This window comes from Schistocerca cancellata, chromosome 1, assembly GCF_023864275.1.
Source record: "Schistocerca cancellata isolate TAMUIC-IGC-003103 chromosome 1, iqSchCanc2.1, whole genome shotgun sequence".
Classification (NCBI taxonomy): Eukaryota; Metazoa; Arthropoda; class Insecta; order Orthoptera; family Acrididae; genus Schistocerca; species Schistocerca cancellata.
In genome coordinates, this window is record NC_064626.1 from 377,299,833 (window position 1) to 377,327,760 (window position 27,928).

The following is a 27,928-nucleotide window of genomic DNA, read 5'->3' on the forward strand; positions in this document are numbered from 1 at the left end:
TTTAGAGGAAATCGTAAACTTGGTGATAAGTTTTAATTTATTACAGCCACTAACGTCCTGCAAAAATCATGGACAATAACTCTACACCAGAGGAACAGTAGTATGTTAAAATCACCATGTCTCTGTTGCCTCAGGAAGAAAAATCAGTTCAATGTGAAGACAGAGAGAGAAGGAAAATGCAAATTTTAGATGTTTTGGTTCAATGAAAATCGGATGAATGGCACGACCACTCTGTGCATTGCAAGCCGACGCGCACTGATCTACACTCCTGGAAATGGAAAAAAGAACACATTGACACCGGTGTGTCAGACCCACCATACTTGCTCCGGACATTGCGAGAGGGCTGTACAAGCAATGATCACACGCACGGCACAGCGGACACACCAGGAACCGCGGTGTTGGCCGTCGAATGGCGCTAGCTGCGCAGCATTTGTGCACCGCCGCCGTCAGTGTCAGCCAGTTTGCCGTGGCATACGGAGCTCCATCGCAGTCTTTAACACTGGTAGCATGCCGCGACAGCGTGGACGTGAACCGTATGTGCAGTTGACGGACTTTGAGCGAGGGCGTATAGTGGGCATGCGGGAGGCCGGGTGGACGTACCGCCGAATTGCTCAACACGTGGGGCGTGAGGTCTCCACAGTACATCGATGTTGTCGCCAGTGGTCGGCGGAAGGTGCACGTGCCCGTCGACCTGGGACCGGACCGCAGCGACGCACGGATGCAACCCAAGACCGTAGGATCTTACGCAGTGCCGTAGGGGACCGCACCGCCACTTCCCAGCAAATTAGGGACACTGTTGCTCCTGGGGTATCGGCGAGGACCATTCGCAACCGTCTCCATGAAGCTGGGCTACGGTCCCGCACACCGTTAGGCCGTCTTCCGCTCACGCCCCAACATCGTGCAGCCCGCCTCCAGTGGTGTCGCGACAGGCGTGAATGGAGGGACGAATGGAGACGTGTCGTCTTCAGCGATGAGAGTCGCTTCTGCCTTGGTGCCAATGATGGTCGTATGCGTGTTTGGCGCCGTGCAGGTGAGCGCCACAATCAGGACTGCATACGACCGAGGCACACAGGGCCAACACCCGGCATCATGGTGTGGGGAGCGATCTCCTACACTGGCCGTACACCACTGGTGATCGTCGAGGGGACACTGAATAGTGCACGGTACATCCAAACCGTCATCGAACCCATCGTTCTACCATTCCTAGACCGGGAAGGGAACTTGCTGTTCCAACAGGACAATGCACGTCCGCATGTATCCCGTGCCACCCAACGTGCTCTAGAAGGTGTAAGTCAACTACCCTGGCCAGCAAGATCTCCGGATCTGTCCCCCATTGAGCATGTTTGGGACTGGATGAAGCGTCGTCTCACGCGGTCTGCACGTCCAGCACGAACGCTGGTCCAACTGAGGCGCCAGGTGGAAATGGCATGGCAAGCCGTTCCACAGGACTACATCCAGCATCTCTACGATCGTCTCCATGGGAGAATAGCAGCCTGCATTGCTGCGAAAGGTGGATATACACTGTACTAGTGCCGACATTGTGCATGCTCTGTTGTCTGTGTCTATGTGCCTGTGGTTCTGTCAGTGTGATCATGTGATGTATCTGACCCCAGGAATGTGTCAATAAAGTTTCCCCTTCCTGGGACAATGAATTCACGGTGTTCTTATTTCAATTTCCAGGAGTGTATATCACAGTGCACAGCGTTATCACCGCCATGTCGAGAAGACAGCTGTTTTAATTATATTAATATGAAGAGCAACAACTGTTTGTGACAAGGACCACCTGGCTTCTTAGATCAATCATTTGACGTACGCATTTTGAAAGACTGGCTATGGCGTTCGCGATATAAAGGTAGCGCTCTCCAAGAAACAAAAACGTGAAGACGTTGAACAACTACGTGGCGATCTACTGTTGCAGATCGCAGTGCGGAGCGCCAAAGAAATACAGAAATATCGATAACTTGAGAAATAAGTATTTGATGATCAATCTCATAAATAAAGACAGAATAATGATTCATGAAGTTAAAACCTTGTCTCACTCTTGTACATACTCGGATTCTGTTACTAAAGAAGAAATAGAAGATAGGACCTGCGAGGATAATTTCAACCGGGACAGTGGCTGTAACCTTACTAGAGCATGCTAACCAACTCTCGATACTGAGAACACTCACTGAAATGCACTGAACTGTGTACCTTCCTACTACAGTGCTGGCTCTGCCAGTTCAGATATAGACACAAGTGCATGAAGTGATGATGACTTACGCCGAGCAATCACAAGTCGTCTAGGAACTGTAAACGAACATAACAACCAAATTACTATAGCTATTAATAGGCAGCTCCTGTGGACTATATCCTTCTACGATTATCGCGGCCTACAATTGACGTTTCTAAGTCAGTCGAATCAAGGCCTTTGAAGTCACATATTTTGATACTCGCTAATTCACTCATATCACCTATGGGGTATTTCTCGCTCACCTAGAGTCATGAAATTTTGGCAAGGAGCAAGATTTCACGTTACAAGTAAAGGAAAATTGTTAATCTGTATTTCTATCACACGAGAAAAAATATTTGTTTCTCATTTCTTATCCAACTGACTGTCCGTCTGATAAGACCTCGTTTTCTAAGGTATTACAGAAGCAAAAGCGAAATTACACAAAAAATTTGAACTTAAAATTGAAAATTAAAACGTTCTTGAAAGACTAGAAATTCCTGGTATAGATGTCTTGCCACTATCGATATCAATAAGAGGCAAAAACCGTTTAGGTTTCAGATTCCCGGGATGGATGAACGGCATGGATGAACTACCGATATACACAACTAACAACTAGAGACCACGACGTTGGGATCATGGACTTACTCCAAACTTTTTACACCTTAGTAGTAAGGTGCACTACTCTGGAAACTCTGAGAAGGTCGCAACAGAAGTTTTACTCGTCTATTCTGGAACTGATGTACATTATATGTGTAAAGGCGCCGACCATGAGAAGTTATTGTGGTCAAAAGCGTTCGCTCTGAGCGAGATAGTAGTGGTCGAAGGGGCTGTTTGAGTCACGTTAACATTCATTTTTTAATCCATACTTTTCTAATTTTTTAATCTGTATTTTTTATCACTGGTCACGTTACTTAATTTATGTACCATTTGAGAGATAACATAATGAGAAATAACCTCACGTGCATTTTCATGAAGTTGTAGTGAATTTCACATTGTTATTTGAGTATTTACTATTTTTACTTAAATTTTCAAGGACGAGGGACAGGTCTGGAAAGTCCAAGACAAACCTCGATAAATAATCATGCAAATCACTTTATTCAGTAATACAGTAAGTCAGAATGTGGCAGCTCACAAGAGTAATGTACAATTACTCATCAAATGTGCTCTCGACATCACACGTTGCAGGATGAAATTTGTCATGCAGACGTGCTAAACATCAACTGAAACGGCATCTACTGCATGCATGTTTCCCGCATTGACAGGGAATGTTCAGAGTTTCTGAGGGAAAACATACCTCGTTAACATTTTGAAAAATTTCTCTTTCACCCAACAGTTTAATATTGATTAAAAATTAAGTTTTAGCGGTAATCGAACCGTCGCCTTATACACGTTCGCCTTATGTAGATCGAACGCTAACCACTCTTTTCTTTCTTTTTTTTCTTTTTTTGCATTTGTTTGTTAATGTTCGTTGCATTTGATCGTGGCGGTCGTCACATGACGCTCGCTGAAGTTCGTCATTGATCCCTTCACTCGGTCGTTTCTATTACAGAGAACAGGCAGTTCTCTGACCTAACACGCTGAGCTACCGTGCGAGAAAAAAATTGGGGCACGAGGGAGATTTGAACACGGATGTCTCCCTCCAGGGTCCAACACCGTGATAACACATCAACGACACAGCTGCTACTTGGCCACCATGAAACTCTAAAGCTCCGGCACCTACTCACAGATACAACAGCCACATGATAGACGCGTAAAACTTCTCTTATTTTCTCGTAATTGCCAGAGTAGTGCACTTTACTACATGCACGCTATGTTATTTTAATGGCCTACTGAAGGTGTACAAAATTTGAAGTACATCTGTGATCGCAGCATCCTGCCCCCCCCCCCCCCCTTCCAACCATGAAAATTTGTACGTAGCCCTCAGAGCGCGAGTCCTACTCGCACCTGACTATATTATTTTATATATTTTAAAACTGTTATGAAATATGTAAAACCTTCGGCTGAAGAGTGATTTTTTCCGCTGCCAGGGCACTGCTTTGTGAGGGATGGAAATAACAGTAAACGAATAAAGAGGACCAGACGCAACAGTCCGTTGTTGCTGACGGAGAAGATGGACGATTTCGTTGAAGGCTCGCAATTTAACCCAGATCCAACGTGACAGGTTAAGTAAGGACGTTTTGTACAAGGATGTCGTCGCGAGAAACTTCCATCTCATACAATAGGTATTCAAATAGTAATAGCTGATTAAGTAATAAAGTTCTCTATAGTAACATTTCAGCTTTAAACACCCCTCCTACTTAAGGGGGGTAGGACGTCAAACGGGCCGACTTGGAGCAGGAGAGGCACCACAGGACATTTTAACTTCCACTGTCTATACTTTTACAAATAAATTCATAAAACTTTGTCAGCATGACCAGGAAGGATTCAGAATTCACACTCATAGCAGTGGAAGTTCGAAATCATAACGAAGTAATTTTCTTTACATGTGAAATTTCATCATTTTTTTCACTTACTAATGGCAGCATTTGTTGCTATAGATACACTTTTCTTCATAAGTAAAAGAGATTCTTCGATGAATTTTGCACAGCATACAAACCGTACTTAAAGGTGTATGAAACTCTAGAATTTTCCACATCTATTAAAAACTATGGTACAAATTGAGGTAATTAACTATAAAATTTAAGTTTTTTCTAAACATGAAGTTTAAAATATAACAGCTCATTCGCTTTTTCATAAATTAAATAGATTCTAGAGCTTCATACACCTGTAAGTATGGTATGTATGCTGTGCAAAATTCATTGAAGAATGTCTCTAACTTTGAAGAAAAGTGTACCTATAGCAACAAAGGCAGCCATAAGTAAGTGAAAAAATGATGAAATTCACATGTAAAAAAATTATTTTTTTATGTTTTCGAACTTTCGCTGAAATCAGTGTGAATGCTAAATCCTTCCTGGTGATGATGACAAAGTTTTATGACTTTATTTGTAAAAGTATAGACACTGGAAATTAAAATGTCCTGCGATGCCTCTCCTGCTCCAAGTCGGCCCGTTTGACGTCCTACCCCACTTAATGGTGTGTATTAACTGATGATGCCCTGGGTGTCGTCGGACTTCGTGGGTGCAGAATTAGAATGAGACATCAGCGCCGTCACGTACGCTTCGGCTGCGGTACGCTACGTGGTGCTGCGGTGGCGTACCCGGATGGGTTTGCGCTGCAGCGCCCAGGGGTTGAGCACGGAGCCGCTCTGCGCGATGACGCGGTGGAAGAGGCCGGCCGAGAGCGGGCTCAGCATGTGGTACTGCGCGCACGCCGCGCCCGAGCCGGCGCCGTACAGCGTCACGCGCGACGGGTCGCCGCCGAACTCGGCCACGTTGCGCTGCACCCACTGCAGCGCCATCACCTGGTCCTGCGGCAAAGCGACGCATTACACGCTGGCACTGCTTCACCCGGAACCTGTCTAAACCAATTATAAGTAAACAGACGACGTAACTGCTGGGCGTTCCATTTGTCTGATGACCGCCTGTTCGGCGCAATAGATAGCCGGGCAGAGAGCGCTCCGCTGCCAGGCCATCAGATGCCGTGTCGCCTGTCTACTGCAGCGGTAGGGCAAAACTACATTTTAAATATAAGCAAATAAATTTTGTACTCACCCATGTCACGCAAGGAGATGCCATTATTTCCCACGCATTTCTGACACCTACTCAAGAAATTATTAATCGCACGATTATTGAATTAATTGATTCACGGCTATTATCCTTGAGTTCGCAGGCCGGAGTGGCCGAGCGATTCTAGGCTCTACAGTCCGGAACTGCGCGACCGCTACGGTCGCAGGTTCGAATCTTGCCTCGGGCATGGATGTGTGTGAGGTCCTTGAGTTAGTTAGGTTTAAGTAGTTCTAACTTCTAGGGGACTGGTGACCAAAGCAGTTAAGTCCCATAGTGCTCAGAGCCATTTATCCTTGAGTTCCTCTATCGTGTCAGGATTTGTTGTGTACATTTTGTCCTTCAGTGCGCCCAACAAATAAAAATCGCACGAAGTTAAATCAGGACTTGTAGCGGGCCAGATATTGTTGCTAATCATTCTTTCATTGAACACATCGCGAATTGCGTGCAAAGAAACAGTGGCCGTATGAGCCTTTGCCGAATCCTGTTGAAAAAATGCGAAGCTTCGTTCTGTTTCAACCAGTTCATTAAAAAACGGTCGTAACATGTTTTGCACATACCTTTCACGCCTAACTGTGTCATTAAAAAAATTAGGCCTACTATTCTGGCACCACACCCCTATTTTCTGTTCATGAAGGGGTTCCTCACGAAGCAGAACAGGTCTGTCTGCGCACTAATGTCGACAGTTTTGGGAATTAACACACCCGTGTAAACGTAACTGAGCCTCGACTTAAAACAGAATCATGTAAGGATCCATTTCACCGTCGTGGACTTGTTTTAAAACCCATTCGCAAAACTTAACCATGTGCGCAGGATCACGAGGTCGACGTTCTTGTACTACTGATACTTTATAAGGCCTTCGCCGAAGCAGCGCAGCACCTCTTTGTACAGAGGTGCACGATTTTTGTGTTTGCTGCGAAATTTTTTTGCGGAGTTTTCCAGGCGGCATGCAATCTCATTGAGATGAGCTTCTGTGAGCACTGTACGTCGTCGTTTACGCTTCTTGTTCTGAACACTTCCCGTTTCACGAAATCATTCACTAATTTGTGAACTACGTCACGACTCTGAACTCGAACACCTGGAAACTTCTGTTCAAACACTCGTCGAACAGTACGAGCGGTCTTTGTACGCACATACGAATCGTAAATAAACACTCGTTGTGGAACTGATTAATTCGCTCTTGCCGTTGTTGAGTTCGCAGACTTCACTGTTACACTCCTGACGCCTGTTTCGCTGCTCGAATGACACTGGCCGACAAGGCGCGCATGTCTGTACGGCCTTCAGGCTCAAACCCAAAGGAAACCCATTCAATCTGCAGCCGTAGCTTTCGTGGTCGGTCTGCAACACTCGGGGCAGGCGGTCATCAGATGGCTCTGAGCACTATGGGACTTAACATCTATGGTCATCAGTCCCCTAGAACTTAGAACTACTTAAACCTAACTAACCTAAGGACATCACACAACACCCAGTCATCAAGAGGCAGAGAAAATCCCTGACCCCGCCGGGAATCGAACCCGGGAACCCGGGCGCGGGAAACGAGAACGCTACCGCACGACCACGAGCTGCGGACGGTCATCAGATAAATGGAACACCCTGCACTTACTGAGTGGTGATTCTTTTTATTTACGACGCGTTTAGGATGCTTTGCTGCATCATCCGGTAGCAGTTCCAGTGCACAACAGTTCACTCGGCAACAAATCCGTATCTAGAAACTACGAAGTTGCAGACGCCACGCCAGTACTTAACAAAGGGAACAGGAGTAATCCGCTAAATAACAGACCCATACCATCGACATCGATTTTTGAAAGATTTGTGAGTTACATACTGTGTGCGAACATTATGAATTACCTTTAAGGAAACGGTCTATTAACATACAGTCAGCACAGATTGAGAAAATATCGTTCTTCTGAAATACAAAGAGTTCCTTACTCGCACGAAGTAATGAGTGCTATCGACAGGGGATCTCAAACTGAATACATATTTCTGGATTTTCAGTAGGTTTTCAACACCGTTTCTCACAAGCGGCATCTAACCAAATCGCTCGCCTTTGGAGAATCGCCTCAGTTGTGCGACTAGATTCGTGATTTCCTGTCAGAAAGGTCACAGTTCGTAGTAATGGACCTCAAATGATCGAGTAAAACAGAGGTGATATCTGGTGTTTCCCAACGAAGTCTTACAGGCCCTCTGCTGTTCCTAATCTACACAAATGATTTAAGAGATAATCCGAGAAAATCTCTTAAATTTCAGATGATGCTATCATTTACCGTCTAGTAAAGTCATCATAAGCTCAAAACCAGTTCCAAAATGACTTAGACACGATATCTGTATGGTGCGAAATGTGCAATTGTCTCTCAGCAACGAAAAATGTGAGACTATGCATATGAGTACGAAAAGAAATCAGTCAAATTTCTTTTACATGATAAATCACACAAATTTAAGGGCTGTCAATTCAACTAGCTATCTAGGGATAAAGTTATCAACAACTTAAATTGGAACGACCACATAGAAAACGTTGTGGAGAAGGCGAATCAAAGACCGTTGTATTGGCAGAAGATCAGGAGATGCAACAGATCTACGTCAGAGCCAGATAAAGCGTTGCAAACCTCACACGTGCCATGTCGGTAATAGTTTTATAATTAATATAAATGACGTGCATTCTGCCAACCAATTTAATGTGACGCAACATGTGAAGGTTACTCCTGTAACGGGGCGGGCTACTCCTGTAACCAAAAATGCAGGTACTTTCTGGTACATTTGATGTTGATCGGATAGGATGAAAAAGGTTGCATTTGTGAAATAGTAAATTAGTATCATGTCGTTTCAGAACTGAAGATGGTTCTAGAGGAAACGAAACCACTCATGTGAATAAACATTTTTGCAATCATGACGGATTATAAGAAGCATTGTATAAACAGTGATTACGGTATCCCATCGGACATTATGTCTGTTTTTGCAAAATTTTCTTTAGTATTGTAGTATGGAATCTTTTGGTCGGCACAACCCGCTTCAGTTCGGCATAATCGTGGTGTCAGCGCTGTTTACACTACATTATTTGTTCATGGTATGAAGGATGTTGACAGGCCAGTCGCTGTTTCCACAAAAAGAGGCAGTCCAGTGATCTATTGCCACAAGCTTAAAAATGAATGGGAATGTCAGAAGAAAGTGATGAGGGTTTTCAATATCTATTATGCAGTAGCATAATCGACAGGCATTGCGAATTTGCTATGAAACGGTATTACAATATCTCGTAGAAAGAATTTAAAGATATAGCTGTCAATAAAAGACCAAAAATTACAATGATCGACAGACAGTATTTATACTTATGTACACCACGAAGCACTTCGTGCTAAATTTTGCAGGCATGGAGCATTTGAAGAAATTGGTGATATGAATAGCAAAATTTCTGAAGTCGCACACATTACTCCACTGTGATTTGCAACAGTTTTCGACGGAAATGAAGGAAAACTATGGAGCTTTAAACATTACTGCCATGTACGTTAGTTAAATCAAGCGGCATGCCTGGGACGATTTTCCGATTTAAAAGCCACTGTTATCGAATATATGATGCAACAAGGAGGGCAGGAACAGAAATTAGAACATTCAGAATGGATTGAACGCTTCGCATGTTAAGCGGAGTTAATGCACGCTGACCACAATAAGCCGCTGTAAAGTGTGAAACAACTTATTTCTGGTTTGATTTGGATGAATTTAAATAGAAAATCGCATTCTAGGGGACGAACTTTGGCAAACAAAGTTCAATTCACGAAGATCAATGACACTAAAGAAACGCGAGATTTGGAGAATTCACTGCGGCCTTAAAAAATTACAAGGATCGTTTCCTAAACTTTTGAGGACACTGCCAATCTTACATCTGTTTTCGAGCTATTTTTGAGACCGTTTGGCAGCTCATCTGAAAGCGTCCCTACGCTTGTGTAGATGTAACTCACTATTCTGAAATGTCGTTCTTGTTTTAAAGGAGTTCGCACATGTTAACACCTGGTCGGTCAATAGAGGGCCGGTTAATGCTGGTTGTGGGCGACGCTGTAGTCATAAAGAGATATACAGTGAGTCCAAAAAGTATTCGTCTAGCTGCATGTCTTTTAGAAAACAAAGTCTGTGTAACATGAAAAGAAATGTATACAAAATCTAAGGAGCCCGTCATGTAAGAAGTACCTCGTAACTCATTTTTGTTGAGAAGCAAGGAAAGAAATGCATCCAAATCGACAGCATGTTTAACAAAATAGAAAATTTAATACAAGAGCTCAACATGCCGAAAATTCAACGCGCAGTGATTAAACTATAACGCTGACCCACGGCACACACTAGAGTCAACCGTGCGCGGCCCCACTCTCTCGCCTGTTGTGGTTCTGAAAGGCGCTGATACAGTGAAATTAGCACCATGGGCCATAAGGGTAGTGAGACGACGCTGATCGAAAGAAAACTTATTCTGTACTTTCATAACGAGTGAAAATCTTCTTACCAGATTGCTAAAGTAGTCGGTAGACCTAGATCGAAGGTTCAGTCGATAATTTTGCGCAACAAAATCATTAAGAAACTAACCACGTACCGGATGCCCTCACACTCTGACTGATGCAGACGTGAGATTTATCATGAGAGAAATGAAGAAGAAACCTAAAATCAGCGCTCCTAAGTTGGCTGGTGAGTTAATCTAGGGGAAAGAAGGTATGTGCCAACACAATCAGAAATACCTTCAAAGCGTATGGTATCACAGCCGGGTAGCGCGCAAGAAATTTTGGGTCAGAGAACAGAATCGAAAGAAACGTCTTTATTTTGCGGTGCAACATAGATTCAAAAAAGAAGACTTCTGGAATAGAGTAATATTTTCTAATGAGAGTAAATATAACGTATTCGGGTCGGATGGCAGGCGAATGGTATGGCGTTAGAAGAATGCGGAGATGTTGCCACGCAATTTTGTGCGACGTTTAAACAGTTTCTGTGGGGCTGTATGAGTGCTGCAGGTGTTGAAAATTACATTTCATAGAAGGTTCAATGGATCACCATACGTATATCAACATTTTAAAGGACAATCTGAATCCTAGCGCCGAAAATTTAGGTCTGCAAGGAAACTACATTTTTCAGCAAGATAACAACCCAAAGCATACGGCTCTAAATACAAGGCTGTTGCTCATGTACAATACCCCAAAACAACTTAACACCTCTCCTCAGAGCCCAGACACTAATCCTATTGAACGCCTTTGGAAAGTACTGGAAGATAGCATGAGGAGAAATGACATTTCCAACAAGAGACGAATGGGACAAAAGTCCAGCCTCTCTGACGGCACACTTGGTCAAGTCGATTTCCAGACGGCTACAAGCAGTAATAGTTGCAAAGGGAAACCCCACTAAATATTAATTTTTGTAACTGAAATCATATTTTCAGATTGTAAATTTAAAAAAATATGTGTGGTTGAATACTTTTTGTAGTAGCCCTTGAACAAATTCTCCAATTTGTCAAATTTTTTATCGCCATGGAGGGAGTTATTTCCTTGTCCATCAATAACAATGACTTACCAAGGTTCGTTGCATATGACTGGATGTTCACATTTAATTTTCCCTTCCTTTCTTGTGACATACACTTAATTATTTAAAAAAATTACAACTAGACGTATACTTTTTGGACTCACTGTAAGTAAATCCATTTCACAAAAAAATGTTAATTTACTGAATCTATTCAATGTAAGAGTTTCTATCTCCACCGACAATAAATTCTCTAATAAGTTGAGTGATTAAGTTGCCTTAAAGGCATTCCTGACTAACATCAAACCACTACGTCCGCTGTCAAAGGTAACCAACACTCACGACCGTTGCAGCGTCCATTTAAAGCAAACTTGGTTTGTATCCTCATAGTGGTGCTGCCAGGGCAAGTCTCATGCAATTACGAATTTTCTTTTATAACGCACAGCTCCTTTTTTGTGTCGCGATTTTGTTCCGTCAGAGTAACTGAACTGCAGTGACAATTACATAATCAATTATCTTCGCCGAGGTTTACCAATGTCCGGAAATTTGCTGACACAAACCAAAATAATTCGAGGATTTACCGTGGAAATTTGAAATTCTGCTGGATTTTGTTTTATATCGTTTGTACATCGTGTGTATTATGTGGAGAAATTTCTTTCATTTTATGTGCAAGGTGCAAAACAAGTTATGTTTTAAGCATTTTTGTATAGATTATGATTATTGTAATGATTTTCTATCATAATAATAAGTTGTATATTATTTTACATTAACAAAATACAGGTATGTGAAACGGTAATCTAAAAATGTAAAATGTAAAATAAAAATTTAAAAAGTAAAATAAAAACGAAGAAAATAAATAATTAGAATAATAACTACTACTTAGATATTTTAATTAGGTATGTTGAAAATACTTCGACAGCATATTGTATATAGCTTATTCGCCAAAAATGGTATTTCAGAAACTAGCTTTATTACACATGGACACATGTAGTTTGAAAGCTTCTTTGATTTATATTGTAAGAAGTGTTTTCGTTTGTCAACTTTCAAATTAATACAGTACTTGATTATGCAGTTTTCGACAACGTTAATTATAGATCAACTTTTATCTGAAAAACATTTATTACGTTGCATCGATTCGAAGATATTCTCTTCAAATCTAATATGCCAAATTACCTTTCAGGGTGCGTTTTACTCCTTCAGAGTGGAATTGGGCACAAACAAAAGAATACAGAGTGGAATTGGGCACAAACAAAAGAATACGTATTGCATTATTTTTTCCCCTTCGCACACCCGCCAAGTTCCATCAAGATCATTTATTTACCCCTGGGAATGTTCCCTTGTCCACTGGCCTACTTCACTGCATCATGAGACACAAGAATGAGAACGGAATATCGTGGCTACGGATGAACAGAACTATACCGCAGTATGTATGTTTTCTGTAACAAGCAAAATTTAACTAAAAATCTTTACCATTTTCTAGAATTACCATCGGAGACTGATCAAATTCTGAATACGCCTGTATTTCAGCAGGATGTAGCTCTACATAAATTTCCATCACAGCTCGTCAGAACCTCAGCCATAAGTTAAGGAGACCGAACTGGTACTTTCCCAAATATCTGCGCTACGAATTCACCTGAAATCGACGCCGAATACATCTGTGCGTGGGATTTGGTCAAGACCCTTGCGTACAGATTTAAACCGCTGGTCTGCACAAGGTATGTGAAGAGATTATGGAAATAATAGCAGCAGATACGATCAACCGTCGTGTTCCGTGCTAATGCGGAAATGTGATCTCTGCGCCTTGACATGCGAGGTGATTATACTGACTACATATCACCGCAGTATGTTTTCTGTGACAAGCAAATGGGTACCTGCGCTGCCGATAGAGCCTAAATTATCGCAAATTCATGGCGACCTATTATATATGATCCATGTGCATGGCACACGTCGAAAATATAGGGTCTGCTCCTATTTCGAGAAAAATGTTTAAATGATAGTAAATAATGAAATTCTGACAGAGGCCCACAAGCGTCTTTTGTCCACTTTAAGCTCTCGTTACGTCTCGACCCATACCCCGCTTTTAGGTTTCCTAGTATTTTCTGAGCCCTTAAATCGGAACACCTGGATACGACTTAGCACTATTCGTCAGTTAGTGTCACCCATCACAAGTTGAATGGAAAATAATATCGTTACTTTGAGGACGAACATCGACTTTTCACATCTGAAACCCTGTGAACATTTAAAACATATTCATCGTCGCAAAGACGTCGGTTAGTACGTCATCGGGGTTTGATACTGACCATTCCAAGTGTAAAAGTTTCTATTTCTATTTATTTTCACTCGGATGTCTAGCGCAGTGTTTCCTCTTAAATTGTTGCTTACCCATTACGACACTTCGGAGATCAATTATTTAGTTAATTTATTTTCGTCCTTAAATGCCATCGACGTCAGATGAATTTGGCACAGGCCAAAAAATACCATTTTCATCATTAAAGGAGTAACTGCTGACTGCATAATGCATTATGAAAGCTTTTATTGTCGGAGAAATCAGTTGCAGTTGTTAGTGATGGATTAATTGTTTATCCGAGCAATGTTAAACGAGGATCACAACAAATTACGGGCAATGCCTGCTGGCTGGAAATTCAGGCCCTGATGCAGAAATATTAATTGTAATTGGGAATTGCCCAGAATGCAAATAACATATTGCATTAGGCAATGATTACTGTGTTGCCACATGTAATTGCTATTATGCTGAACGAAAGTATCTGCTGGAGAAATTATTAAATGATACGTGCATTTTGTGAATATTCGTACTGAGTGAACACTGATATTGGAGTGCTGCTGATAGATGGAGACTCAGAGTCCGTACTGTATTATAAATTTACATTGTACGCTCGACAGCTGTAAGTAATTCCGTGTACACAGTTTTGGCTTAAAATAGTTATCTTTAAGTCTTTAAAGAAAGAAGAATTTTTCAGGGTTATGATATTGTGAGCAGAAACTTTTCGATAAGTTAATCGTTCCTTAAAAACGGTCATGCGGAAGGAAATCCAGTCTGGTGATACGAATACGAATGTAACATGGTTCTAACGCGTCTGAAGCCAGAAACGAAATACATACGTAATGTCGGATTTATATGATCCTGAATAACAAGATAGTTATTAATCGAAAACTATCACAATTACTGTGCGTCCTAAAAAAAATATATGTTTATTTACATATTTATTTTCACTGATAATATTGAGATCTTCAGGCGTTCTCATACATCTAAGCAGGCATGGTTAGAGATTCTATTTACAGTTAACTCTGCAATGTACATAGTCCGTGGGTTACTACTACTGCTGCCACTAGTAGTAATATAAAATATTAAAATAATGTCAGTCCTATCAACATTGTGTCAAGTTTATTTCATGACATATGGGAGTAACGACATGCTGATGCAATGGCATCCTAGCAATACTGAAACAACAGAATCCTCAGAAAAAATTAACTAGTCTGGTCTGAAAGAATAAGTTACAGCTAGCAGAAGAGAGCGACGTAAAAATGTCACAGAAAGCTACACCGGTAATCACAATACAAGCATTTATCAAGTCTAGAATGTAGGGCGTAATTGAATCAGACGCGCCTTACTGACAAGGGAACCTCCCCATCGCACCCCCCTCAGATTTAGCTATAAGTTGGCACAGTGGATAGGCCTTGAAAAACTGAATACAGATCAATCAAGAAAACAGGAAGAAGTTGTCTGGTATTTGAAAAAAAAAAAAGCAAAATATACAAACTGAGTAGTCAATGCGAAGATAGGCAACATCAAGGATAGTGTGAGCTCAGGAGCGCCGTGGTCCCGTGCTTAGCGTGAGTAGCTGCGGAACGAGAGGTCCTTGGTTCAAGACTTCCCTCGGGTGAAAAGTTTACTTTCTTTATTTTCGCAAAGTTATTATCTGCCGTTCGTTCATTGACGTCTCTGTTCACTGTAACAAGTTTAGTGTCTGTCTTTTGCGACCACACTGCAAAACCGTGCGATTAGTAGACGAAAGGACGTGCTTCTCCAATGGGAACCGAAAACATTTGATCGCAAGGTCATAGGTCAACCAATTCCTCCACAGGAAAACACGTCTGATATATTCTATACTACACTGGTGACGGCATGTGCGTCACATGACAGGAATATGTTGTCGACTCACCTAACTTGTACACTTGGCTAATGGGTAAAAAGTTTCTTCTACCTTGCCCGATTTAGGTTTTCTTGTGGATGTGATAATCACGCCCAAAAAAGTGATGAAAACATAAGAGTTTGTCACAAAACTGCAACAAATGAATGCAACAGTTTCACAGTCGCACAGTTTTCCCTGTGCTCTGTCAAAATATATGTTTTTAACGTTTTCAAATTTTTCCGTGTGTAGACCGACAAATACTGCATATGTCCAAGCAAATCTGAACATGTCCCGGAATTTTGGAGAGCGAGGTTGATTATGCGTGAGTGCCTGAACTTTGATAATTGACACACGATCACGTAAACAATACTGCTCTGTGTACCTGTGCAACTTCGCAAAATAATGGTCTGAAAACAAAAAATTAAACTTTTCACTCGAGGTAAGACTTGAACCAAGGACCTCTCGTTCCGCAGCTGCTCACGCTAACCACGGGACCACGGCGCTGCTGAGCTCAGTTTATCCTTGATGTTGCCTATCTTGCGCATGGACTACTCGGTTTTGTATTTTGCTTATTTTTTTCATAGTTCCACACAACTTCTTCCTGTTTTCTCGAGTGATCTGTATTCAGTTTTTCAAGCCCTAACCACTGTGCCAACTTGTAACTAAATCTGAAGGGGGTGCGATGGGGAGGTTCCCTTGTGAGTAAACTGCTCCAAAACTGACCGAAACGGACGAGTTAGCCACGACGCTTCACGTGTCTTGTATTTTGACATGGCCCCTTTAGGTCAGTCCAGATTTTTTTTCCTCCAGTGACGAGGTCTTATTCCTCAAGCACTACTCCTGAGCGTCTGTCATACACCTGCCTACCCTTCGTTAAACTTAAAAAGTTTGTCACCCAAAAAGATCTTTAAACTTTTTACTAAAGGGAAGAGGTTTGTGCACAGGATCGATATTCTGACAAATTGTACTTCAGATCCTTCCAGACTTTTTTAAGCTTAGAAAGAAAATCACTGGGAAAAGTCCCTATTGTATCCCAGAAAACACTGATCATTCCTGGGCTGCCTGTTCAAATCAAATTACATTTTTTATCTATGATGGGTTGCTAACTTGTTTCATTTCTGTCTCAGTCACAATAAAAAAAATTGGTTTACAGGGTTGATTCTCCATAAAACAGCTCAAACATAGCTTATAAATTACTAATATCTTGAATTATTCCATTTAACCATTTTATATTTTTCTTTCTGTTGAACGACATGTTTCTAGAGAATGAATTCCCATCTTCAGGTTCAGTGGCACAGAACTACGTTGACCGTTTTTCCCCACTAAAATACAGGGTAACGCAGGAGGAATGGTCAGTACTCAGAGATATATGTGACCGGAATGATTATTCGATGGGATACCAACCTGACTGTCGCCCGCCATATAGCGCGACAATCAGAAGTGGTGGTCTGGTGTGCCATTTCTTTTGTTAACAGGACCCTTTATAGTACAGTAGTGCGTCGACGATATTCTACGCCCCGTTTTGTTGCCTTTCATGGTAAGCCTTCCTGGGTTTATATTTCAGCAAGATAACGCCCGCCTGCACAAGGCCAGGGTTGCTACTGCTCGTCTTCGTCTTTCCAAACACAGTCTTAAACAGCAAGGTCGCCCGAATTGAGAACGTCTGGAGCATTATGAGCAGGGCACTCCAACCAGTTCGGGATTTTGATGATCTAACGCGTCAAATTGGACAGAATTTGGCACGACATCCCTCAGGAGGACATCCAGCAATTCTCTCAATCAGTGCCAAGTCGAATAACAGCTTGAATATGGGCCTGAGGTGGACCAACACCTTATCGACTTGCCGAATTGTCTAGATTGTCTAAAATAAATCATTGATTATGTAGAATAAATCATCCAATTTTTTTATGAAACTGTAAAAATTTGTTCGTCTGTATATGTATCCTAACGACCTGTATTGCGTTTCAGCTGATTTGCATCCAGCTCAGATAACGTAACTGTCTTGCAAGTCCTCTAATCGCGTTTCGGTATAGTTGCTTCACTATACAAAATGGTTACCACAAGTGACCTCTAGAAAACACGGTTTTCTATGGAAATTAACTCTAAATATAAATTAATACCACGATATTACAAATATCAGGGAACACATGAGACAGTCCTTAAAGCTCGTAAACTCAACTTCATTGCAAGAAGCGACATTTCTAAACTATTGCCACTTTCACTAGTACCTGACAGAAATAATACCCGCAACTATAACACATCAATCAGTCCGTAACCTTACTCAAAAAAACATTCTCTTGCGAATATGAGAGTTTCAAGAATATCTGGACTCCCAAATCTCTATGATTCCTGGCAGAGGATTCAATGGACCACCTTCAAGCTGTCTCTCTACCGTTCCACTCTCGAACGGCGCGCTTAAAAAAAGGAGCACTTAAATTTTTCTGTGCGAGCCCGGATTTCTCTTATTTTGTCGTGGTGACCATTTCTCCCTCTGTAGGTTGGTGCCAAAAGAATATTTTTCGCAATCGGAGGAGAAAACTGGTGATTGAAATTTCATGAGAAGATCCCATAGCAACGAAAAACGCCTTTGTTTTAATGATTGCCACTCCAATTCACGTATCATGTCTGTGTCCCCTGTTTCACGATAATCAAAAACGAGCTGCCCTTCTTTGAACTTTTTCGATGTCATCCATCAGTCCCACCCGATGTGGATCCCACACAGCACAGCAATACTCCAGAATAGTGTTGTGCATTTATTTGACTTTTAAATGACACGACGAAATTTTTTGTTCTAGATATGCATTGAGACCCAATACTAACGAAGCAAATTACGGGGCGTATCGGTAATGTCCGATAGCTCAAGAAATGGTAACCAGGGTGAAAATGAAAAATATTTTATTTGCAACATTTAGCTACAACTTCCAGCTAGTTATCTACATAGTCGCCGATTCAACTTAGACATATGTGGTAGCTTTGTACAAACTTTCCAACGCCATCGTCACAGATGGTAGCCGCCAATGGTCTCCACCAATTCTCTACGCTGGTCTACAGCTCGTTGTCTGTGCCAAAATGTTGTCTTCATAGCCAGTGGTTCGTGTACTTTGAGCTGAAATGCAGAAGGAAACATTTACGGGCTGTATTCTGGAATATCAAACACTTACCAATGGAAACACTGCAGGAGCGTCTTCATTGCCCCTGCAGAATGCGGCCGAAAATTGTCTTGAAGAAAGAAACGGATGACAGTTATGTTACATGGGCTGCATAGCTTCAGGCTGCAGGAACGTCTTCATTGCCCCTGCAGAATGCGGCCGAGAATTGTCTTGAAGAAGGAAACACGTGACAGTTATGTTACATGGTCTGCATAGCTTCAGGCGAAATTTCTCACCAGGCCCTTTGCGGGAGATACTATTGTTCTAGGCATCTTTATATGCTCACTGTGCGTTCAGAACTGAAAAGAGAGACGGTTGCGGCATCGACGGGCGTACTAGAGACGCTGCTCAACACATCTGTGCAAAGCTTCATCGGATTTTAACAGTGGTTTCCCTTTGGCGACCGATCAGCCCTTACTTTCCAAATACGCCTCTTATTTGTGCCTGTCCGAGATTCGACCACAGCACTGATCGACATTGCTGATTCACCATAAAGAGACGAGATCCAATACATTTTTAGCAAGTATCAGTTAGCAAATTTGAACTTTAAATTAGGTGACGAAAATGTCTGAACTGGATAGGAACAGGTATCTAGAATCAGTTGTCGCTGTTAACAAAACACGAAATATGTTACTTATGGTTTCATTCCCAAATAAAAAAACTTGAAATGAAAAATGGCTCTGAGCACTATGGGACTTAACTTCTAAGGTCATCAGTCTCCTAGAACTTAGAACTACTTAAACCTAACTAACCTAAGGACATCACACACATCCATGCCCGAGGCAGGATACGAACCTGCGACCGTAGCGGTCGCGCGGTTCCAGACTGTAGCGCCTTTAACCGCTTGGCCACCCCGGCCGGCAAACTTGAAATGAGATAATGTATGTGTTGCGTGGTGATTCGAACTCAGCACCTACATGTAAGCACAGTCATGTGGAGATATCGAATTTTCTCGCCAGTAGTGTAATGTTTGGAACTGCAGTGACGAGAAAATCAGCAACTTCTGACTTCCAATGATTCAATAGACATTAACTATAGGTTCTTTCACCAGTAGCGATATGTGCGTATTTTTGAACTAGAATTTGCGTAACAAAGAGTACAGCGATGACTGGGAATCGGACCCCGCACTTATCGTTCACTACACACGAAGATACATTAATTACCAAATTTTGTTTCGCTGTTAGCTAGGAGCGGCAAGTTTGAACATGAAACGACGTGACGAAAAGATCTGTGTCTCCCTGGGAGTCGAACCCGTCATATATCATTATTGACCATGAATGCAAAGACTTTAAAAATGAAATTAAATGTCCATCAACAGTTAGGTGTGCTCATGCTTAAGCCTGATAGGACATTATGAAAGTTTTTGTGCCCAGCCAGGATTCGAACCTTGACATGCGTCTTACGCAAGAACTTAAGGAGTTCATAGCCTTGAGAAAACAACGAATTGATGGCACTATATCTTCACGAAGAGGTCAAACGCCAGTCAATACTGAGCACGCCTTTTTCACAGTTTTATTCGGCAGCTAATGGTAAAATTCTACTTATAATTAACAATTTCTTTTTTTTAGGTTTTCGGGCGTAGCCCGTCATCACAACATCATTCAAAAGGATTTCATACATAGTTTTTGTTTTTATAACGGCAACTGCCGAAACGAGATGGTGAATAACGAAATATACGAGGTAAATTCCGTAATTAAAGAGGAAAAACAGGATTTAAAAAGATAAAAGTTTGCAGGATTTTCATAGTTTCATGACTTTTGGTTCTCATCACATGCATATGCTGAGAACTGCTGGCGGATAAAAATTGTTTCGTTTATAACTCAACATTGCAAGTAACGATGGCGTGGCCGCTTAAACCTTCGATTTGAGTTCAACAACCTTCAGTGATCCGAAATTTTGTTTGATGAAGGCGAAGAACAAGATAAAATCTGTTCTCGAATAGTTTTATATTGTGCTGAAAGTTGTACGAATCGCGGAAATGATTGTAAGTGGGCAGAAGAGTCCTGGCCGGTCACGAGACGTGTTAACTCCTTCGCCTGAATCCCACATTGACGACATTATTCGTGAAAACCGATGTGTTACAGTCGAAAAAATAGCATTCGCTCTTCGCTCAAGTTTATAAACGCCTCAAGTTCTCCAGTTACGGGGCGTGTCAGGGTGCGATCCTGGATGGGCACAAAAACTTTCGTAATGTCCTTTCAGGCATAAGCTAGAGCACACCTAACTGTTGATGGAAATTCACTTTCATTTTTAACGTCTCCTCATTCATTGTCAATAATGATATATGACGGGTTCGGCTCCCACAGAGAAACACGATCTTTTCTTCTCATCGTTTCAAGTTCGACCTATGGTGAAAAAATTGTCTTCATGTGTAGTGAACAACGATAAGCACAGGATCCGACACTCAGTACTTGTTTTCGTCACGTCATTTCTAGTTCAAAAATGCGCACATATCGCTACTGGTGAAAGAAACCTGTAGTTAATGTCTGGTCGTGTCTAGAAAACAACGGCGATAGGAGCTGGGTTTGAATCCCGAGAAGGCAGAAGCTGTTAATTTTCTCGTCACTGCAGTCCCAAACATCACACTACTGGTGAGAAAATACGGTATATGTCATGACAGTGCTTACATGATAATCTGGCTACATGCTGTGTTCGAATCACCATCCAACACATACATTACGTCATTTCAAGTTTGTTGTTTGGGAGTGAAACAATGATTAACATACTTCGTGATTGGTTAACAGACATACGTTTCTAGATCGCTGTCCCAATCCAGTTCAAACACTTTCGTCAACTAATTTAAAGTTCAGATTTGCCATCTGATACTAGCTAAAAAAGTATTATATCACGCTTATTTACGGTTAGTCAGCAACGACGATTAGTGTTCTCGTCGAGTCTCAATGCATACGAATAACTTAGATTTTTAATATCACTTTGTGTTAGGCAACAAGTACGATAGGTGATTTTCGAACTACACATAGATCAGCGTACTATCACGAAAATAGTGATACGTTGTTGACGGCGAGTTTTCGACAGAGCGCTTGACGCTTCTGATTTTGGCTGCTTAGTTCATTATTCCGTTTATATAAAAGCCCTCGCTTAGTGAACGACAGTTAAAAGACGATGGGAAAATCTTTTAGAGTACAAGAGTTCAAGAATGATTGATGCGTTAGAGTTATGTTCATTATTTGTGTCAGGTAATGATGAGAGTGTTAACACTTCACAAATACAGCTTCTTCTAGTGAATTTGAGTTTACAAGACTTAAGGACTGTTTCTGGTATTCCCTGAAAATTTTAGTTTCATAACACTAATTTATACCTCTAGTTAACTGCCATACAGAGCAGTATTTTCTTGTGGTCACTATTTTGTATAACCAATGACTGCACCAAAACGAGATTGGAGAACCTGCAAGACACTTACGTTACGTGGAGTGCATGCAAATGAGCCGAAAAGCAATTCAGCTCCTTCGGATATTTCTGAGGTTGATACAATATCACATCTACCTATTCCCTGCCCATTTGGATAATTCCTTCGTGGTGCGTCGGTTTCTTTTCTTTCTTTATTTGTTCCTTTTTTTAAAATAATGTATGCTATCTTGACACAAATGTTAACGTAGATGAGCAAATAAAAATTAGGTTTAATACTCGTATTATATGCAATTTTGTCATATCATGACATGATGGAGACCGTGGCTGTTGTTTGAAGACAAATGTTGACGGTGTTGGGACAGAAACCAGCCACAAATTTACTTTTAGTTCCTTTATTCAAAGGGTACCGTTATCGGTTTCAAATCGCTGTGATTCATCCTCAGACGGTTTACACGCTTTCTTTATGACATGTGGTTTGTTTTTTACTGATTAATTGTCCTATAATATAAATGATACATGATTATTAACACGCCACACACAGATGGTTGAGTTACAGATTTTCGTTGCATGTGACTTACGTGAAATGTCGGTTTGGAGTATTTGTTTTCATAACATTCGTCCAACAAATGTGAATACATTCCCACTGATTTCTTATTGTTGCACATGTAAATTTTTCTGACTGAACACTTTAAATTTGTCACTGAGAAGATTCTACCACACACCATGAAAAATGACATATTTCAAAACGATGCTACACCGAATTAAAAAAAGTACCTATGAGTGACACAGACCAACAAAATGAAATCAATATAATTAAAACAGTTGCTCATAATAATGGATATAAACCCACAATAATAGAAAAACTATACAACAAAATGCAGACAAAAACTACAGATGCACTTCACAGCAGTCACCTGAAGCCAAATCAGTGTGCCACAGAATCCAAACATAAATATGCTACTCTCCCACACATAGGCCCACTTTCATACCAAATAGCAAACTTATTTGAAAAGAAAAATATCACAATCAGCTTTTCCACAAATAATAAATTACAACAAAAAGTAATCCATGATGTAAATACCTCCAAGAGTCCCTACCGTAAATCAGGAATATACAAACTCAAATGCGATACATGCCCAAAATTCTACATTCAACAGACAGGCAGAAGTTTTGAAATTAGATACAAAGAACACATTGATGCTTTAAGACTTGGTAACTTGAACAAATCCGCATTTGGAGCCCATATTGCTGAAGAAAACCATTCAGTGGGAAACATTGAGGACAACTTAAAAATTTTACATCTAGCAGAAAAAGGAGCCACTATGAATATATTAGAAAAAATAGAAATACACACACACACACAAACAGCACCCAAGACTATATCCTTAATGAACAAACAGAGTTAGCAAACACCCCTTTCCTGAAAAATTTCCAAAAATTATTTTCCAACTTCCAAAGTAAATACTATTAGTACGCCTATCTGCAGATCGAGTAGCAAATTTGTATGTTACTATAATTCTCATAATGCTAAATGTAATTAAATAATGTAATATATATATATATATATATATATATATATATATATATATATATATATATATATAACTCAAAAAATCAATGTCTCTGTACTAGTGTAAAAGGCATTACAGTTGCGTAAATGAATATATGATCCTTTCCAAATATAGGACATCATCGTCAAATGTTACGATATATCTTACTAACTTTGATACTCATATGTTTGTAAGCTCTTTGTATGTATCAAAACATGTGGTGCGTGGTAGAAATCTTCTCAGTGACACATCCAAAGTGTTCAGTCAGAAAAATTTACGTGTGCAACAATAAGAATGCAGTGGGAATGTATTCACATCTGTTGGACGAATGTTATGAAAACAAACACTCCAAACCGACATTTCCCGCAAATCACATGCAACAAAAATCTGTAACGCAACCATCTGAGTGTGGCGTGTTTATAATTATGTATTAATTATATTTTAGGACAATTAATGTGTAAAGAACACACCACATGTCATAAAGAAAGAGTGTAAACCGTCTGAGGATGAATCACAGCGATTCGAAACCGGTAACGGTAGCCTTTGAATAAAGGAACTGAAAGTAAATTTGTGGCTGGTCGCTGTCCCAACACCATACACACGTATTATAGTCTCTTTTGATAGCTTATGAGTGTTATGCCCTAAAATACCAGTTAGATAACTTTGACCCGACAGAGCATTCTAAGCGCTTAGTTTTTAAAGGAAAGAAGCAGAGCTACGTTCAGCTAGCGGCGTGGTGAGTGCACAGCACGCCAGAGTCAGTGAGCCGCGAGGCGCGCACCTTGAGGCCGTAGTTGCCGGGCAGCTCCGCGTCGCCGGTGCTGAGGAAGCCGAGCACGCCGAGGCGGTGGTTGAGCGTGACGAGCACCAGGTTCTGGTCCATCAGGTACTCGGGCCCGTTCTCCTCGACGCCGCCATCGCCCGCGTGGAAGCCGCCGCCGTGCAGCCACACCAGCACCGGCACCTTGTTCGCGTCCTTGTGCGTGTACACGTTCAGGTACAGGCAGTCCTCGTCGCCCGCGAACATGTCAGTCGTCACCAGCAGCTGCGGAGGATACGGAAGCGATTGACGCTGCTACATTACGAGAAACAGGGCTTCAGCCGCCTAAAAGCATTGGGATAACTGGTGGGGGTTGAAGAACTGTGACGTGCAAGTAGCGGCCCCTCCCATTAGCCCCACTGCTCGTAGCATTCGCTAAGTACCACAGGAGTTCAGAACCTATGGTGTATCCGCACCGAAAGTACATAGAGTCGTACATATACGAGAGTTGGCACTTAAATAGTGGCTACTATTTTTTCACAACCGATACAAAAGAGTTACATGTTTGTACCTGTTACTGTCCTTCAAAGCAGTCACCGGCGTTGTGTAGAACCCTTTGCCAGCGATGTGGAAGGTGCAGTATACCGTTAGCAGAGCCTGTTCACTTGATGGTGCGAATGGAGCGGTCTACTGCCTGTCGAATCTCTGGAACAGTTTTGATGCGAATGCCACGAAGTGGTTCCATCATCTTCGGAATCAAATCAAAGTCACAAGGACTTACGTCCGGGGAGTATGGTGGATGGTATAGTACTTCCCAGTCCCATTGACCGAACAGAGTAGCCACAGCTTGCGCTATACGCACCCTCCCATTGTCGTGTGAAATGATGGGTTGGTTGCGCAGAAAGTGTCGCCGCTTCTTTCGCAAAGCTTGTCGCAGGTGATGCTCCAGAAACTAACAGTAATACTGTGCATTGACTGTATGCTGTGGAGGAACGTAATGCGTTAGAATAACACCATCACAGTCGTACACGAGAATCAGCATAACTTTCACTATATTGGGGCTCTGACACACTTTCGACTTTCGCGGCGACCCATAATGACGCCATTCGTTGGAGTGGCGTTCCAGTTTTGGTTCATACGATGTGGCCCGTCTCATCCACTGTTACGATACGCCATAATAAATAATCTCCTTCGCGCTCACAGCGCTCCAAGTGCGTCTGAGCATCGTCGTAACGCATCCATTTCTGCATTTCCGTCAAGTGATGCGAAACACATCGTGATGCAATATTTCACATTCCCAGGCGTTCCTTCAGGATGCGAAGCACAGTCGTATGCGCTAGTCCGGTTTCGTCGGCGAGCTCACGAATCGTTTTGCGTCGATGACTGTACACTAACGTGGCAACAGCACGCACTCCTTCTTCAGAGACGCTAGGATGAACTGCCCGATGCATGTCTGCCACAGTTTTCCAACCTTCGCTGAAGGCTTTTACCCAACGTGTCATTGTTCTGCATGGCAATGCCGATTCCCTGCACTCCTCTTGAAGACCTTCATGACACTGTCGTGCTGTACGACCTGTGGCACATTCAATCTTGATCCAACTCCGTTGTTCCTGTTTCGAAAACATAGTGACACCGTTACGTTAGACCGCTCGCTCAGAAATGACTATGCTTCCCTCGATTATGCGCACGCCGGTGACGTGGGACTGGAGAGTCCATTTGCTCTGAGGTAAGGTAGGTATGTCAACAATGTGTGCTATCAGCGACAATAATAGGTTCCATTGCATAGTGTCTCCACAGCAGTGTTGCCACGATTTAAGTTCCAACCTACGTATATATATACACTCCTGGAAATGGAAAAAAGTTCACATTGACACCGGTGTGTCAGACCCACCATACTTGCTCCGGACACTGCGAGAGGGCTGTACAAGCAATGATCACACGCACGGCACAGCGGACACACCAGTAACCGCGGTGTTGGCCGTCGAATGGCGCTAGCTGCGCAGCATTTGTGCACCGCCGCCGTCAGTGTCAGCCAGTTTGCCGTGGCATACGGAGCTCCATCGCAGTCTTTAACACTGGTAGCATGCCGCGACAGCGTGGACGTGAACCGTATGTGCAGTTGACGGACTTTGAGCGAGGGCGTATAGTGGGCATGCGGGAGGCCGGGTGGACGTACCGCCGAATTGCTCAACACGTGGGGCGTGAGGTCTCCACAGTACATCGATGTTGTCGCCAGTGGTCGGCGGAAGGTGCACGTGCCCGCCGACCTGGGACCGGAGCGCAGCGACGCACGGATGCACGCCAAGACCGTAGGATCCTACGCAGTGCCGTAGGGGACCGCACCGCCACTTCCCAGCAAATTAGGGACACTGTTGCTCCTGGGGTATCGGCGAGGACCATTCGCAACCGTCTCCATGAAGCTGGGCTACGGTCCCGCACACCGTTAGGCCGTCTTCCGCTCACGCCCCAACATCGTGCAGCCCGCCTCCAGTGGTGTCGCGACAGGCGTGAATGGAGGGACGAATGGAGACGTGTCGTCTTCAGCGATGAGAGTCGCTTCTGCCTTGGTGCCAATGATCGTCGTATGCGTGTTTGGCGCCGTGCAGGTGAGCGCCACAGTCAGGACTGCATACGACCGAGGCACACAGGGCCAACACCCGGCATCATGGTGTGGGGAGCGATCTCCTACACTGGCCGTACACCACTGGTGATCGTCGAGGGGACACTGAATAGTGCACGGTACATCCAAACCGTCATCGAACCCATCGTTCTACCATTCCTAGACCGGCAAGGGAACTTGCTGTTCCAACAGGACAATGCACGTCCGCATGTATCCCGTGCCACCCAACGTGCTCTAGAAGGTGTAAGTCAACTACCCTGGCCAGCAAGATCTTCGGATCTGTCCCCCATTGAGCATGTTTGGGACTGGATGAAGCGTCGTCTCACGCGGTCTGCACGTCCAGCACGAACGCTGGTCCAACTGAGGCGCCAGGTGGAAATTGCATGGCAAGCCGTTCCACAGGACTACATCCAGCATCTCTACGATCGTCTCCATGGGAGAATAGCAGCCTGCATTGCTGCGAAAGGTGGATATACACTGTAATAGTGCCGACATTGTGCATGCTCTGTTGCCTGTGTCTATGTGCCTGTGGTTCTGTCAGTGTGATCATGTGATGTATCTGACCCCAGGAATGTGTCAATAAAGTTTCCCCTTCCTGGGACAATGATTTCACGGTGTTCTTATTTCAATTTCCAGGAGTATATATATATATATATATATATATATATATATATATATATATATATATATATATATATATATATTGTAAATTGGTTTGTGGCCATGTGTGACAGAAAAAGCACAACTGGTGTTTCAGTGACCGTAAAAATACAATATTGCGAAAAATAAGACTTCAGCCGCGGATTGGCATCGGAATAAATTAGTGATGAAGGTTGAAATTTTTGCAGGACAGGGACTCGAACTTGGATCCCCCACTTCTCGTGAATGGTTACTTTAACCGCCTTTTTTATCTCATTTTGATCGTTCTGTTTGTTTGGGCAGGACAACCCATGCCGCTTGTTCAAGTTAATCGTTCA

At 42.5% G+C, this 27,928-nt stretch overlaps 1 protein-coding gene across 1 annotated transcript in view; it reads right to left on the reverse strand.

Moving 5' to 3' along the window:
- LOC126177159 (juvenile hormone esterase-like) overlaps positions 1–27,928 on the reverse strand; it is a 79,395-nt gene that overhangs the window by 36,008 nt on the left and 15,459 nt on the right. Inside the window, exons 2-3 of the mRNA XM_049924437.1 lie at positions 24,353–24,616; positions 5,409–5,618 (exon numbers count right to left, since the gene is read on the reverse strand). Coding sequence (XP_049780394.1) covers positions 5,409–5,618; positions 24,353–24,616 — 474 coding nt within the window. The remainder of the gene's footprint in view (positions 1–5,408; positions 5,619–24,352; positions 24,617–27,928) is intronic.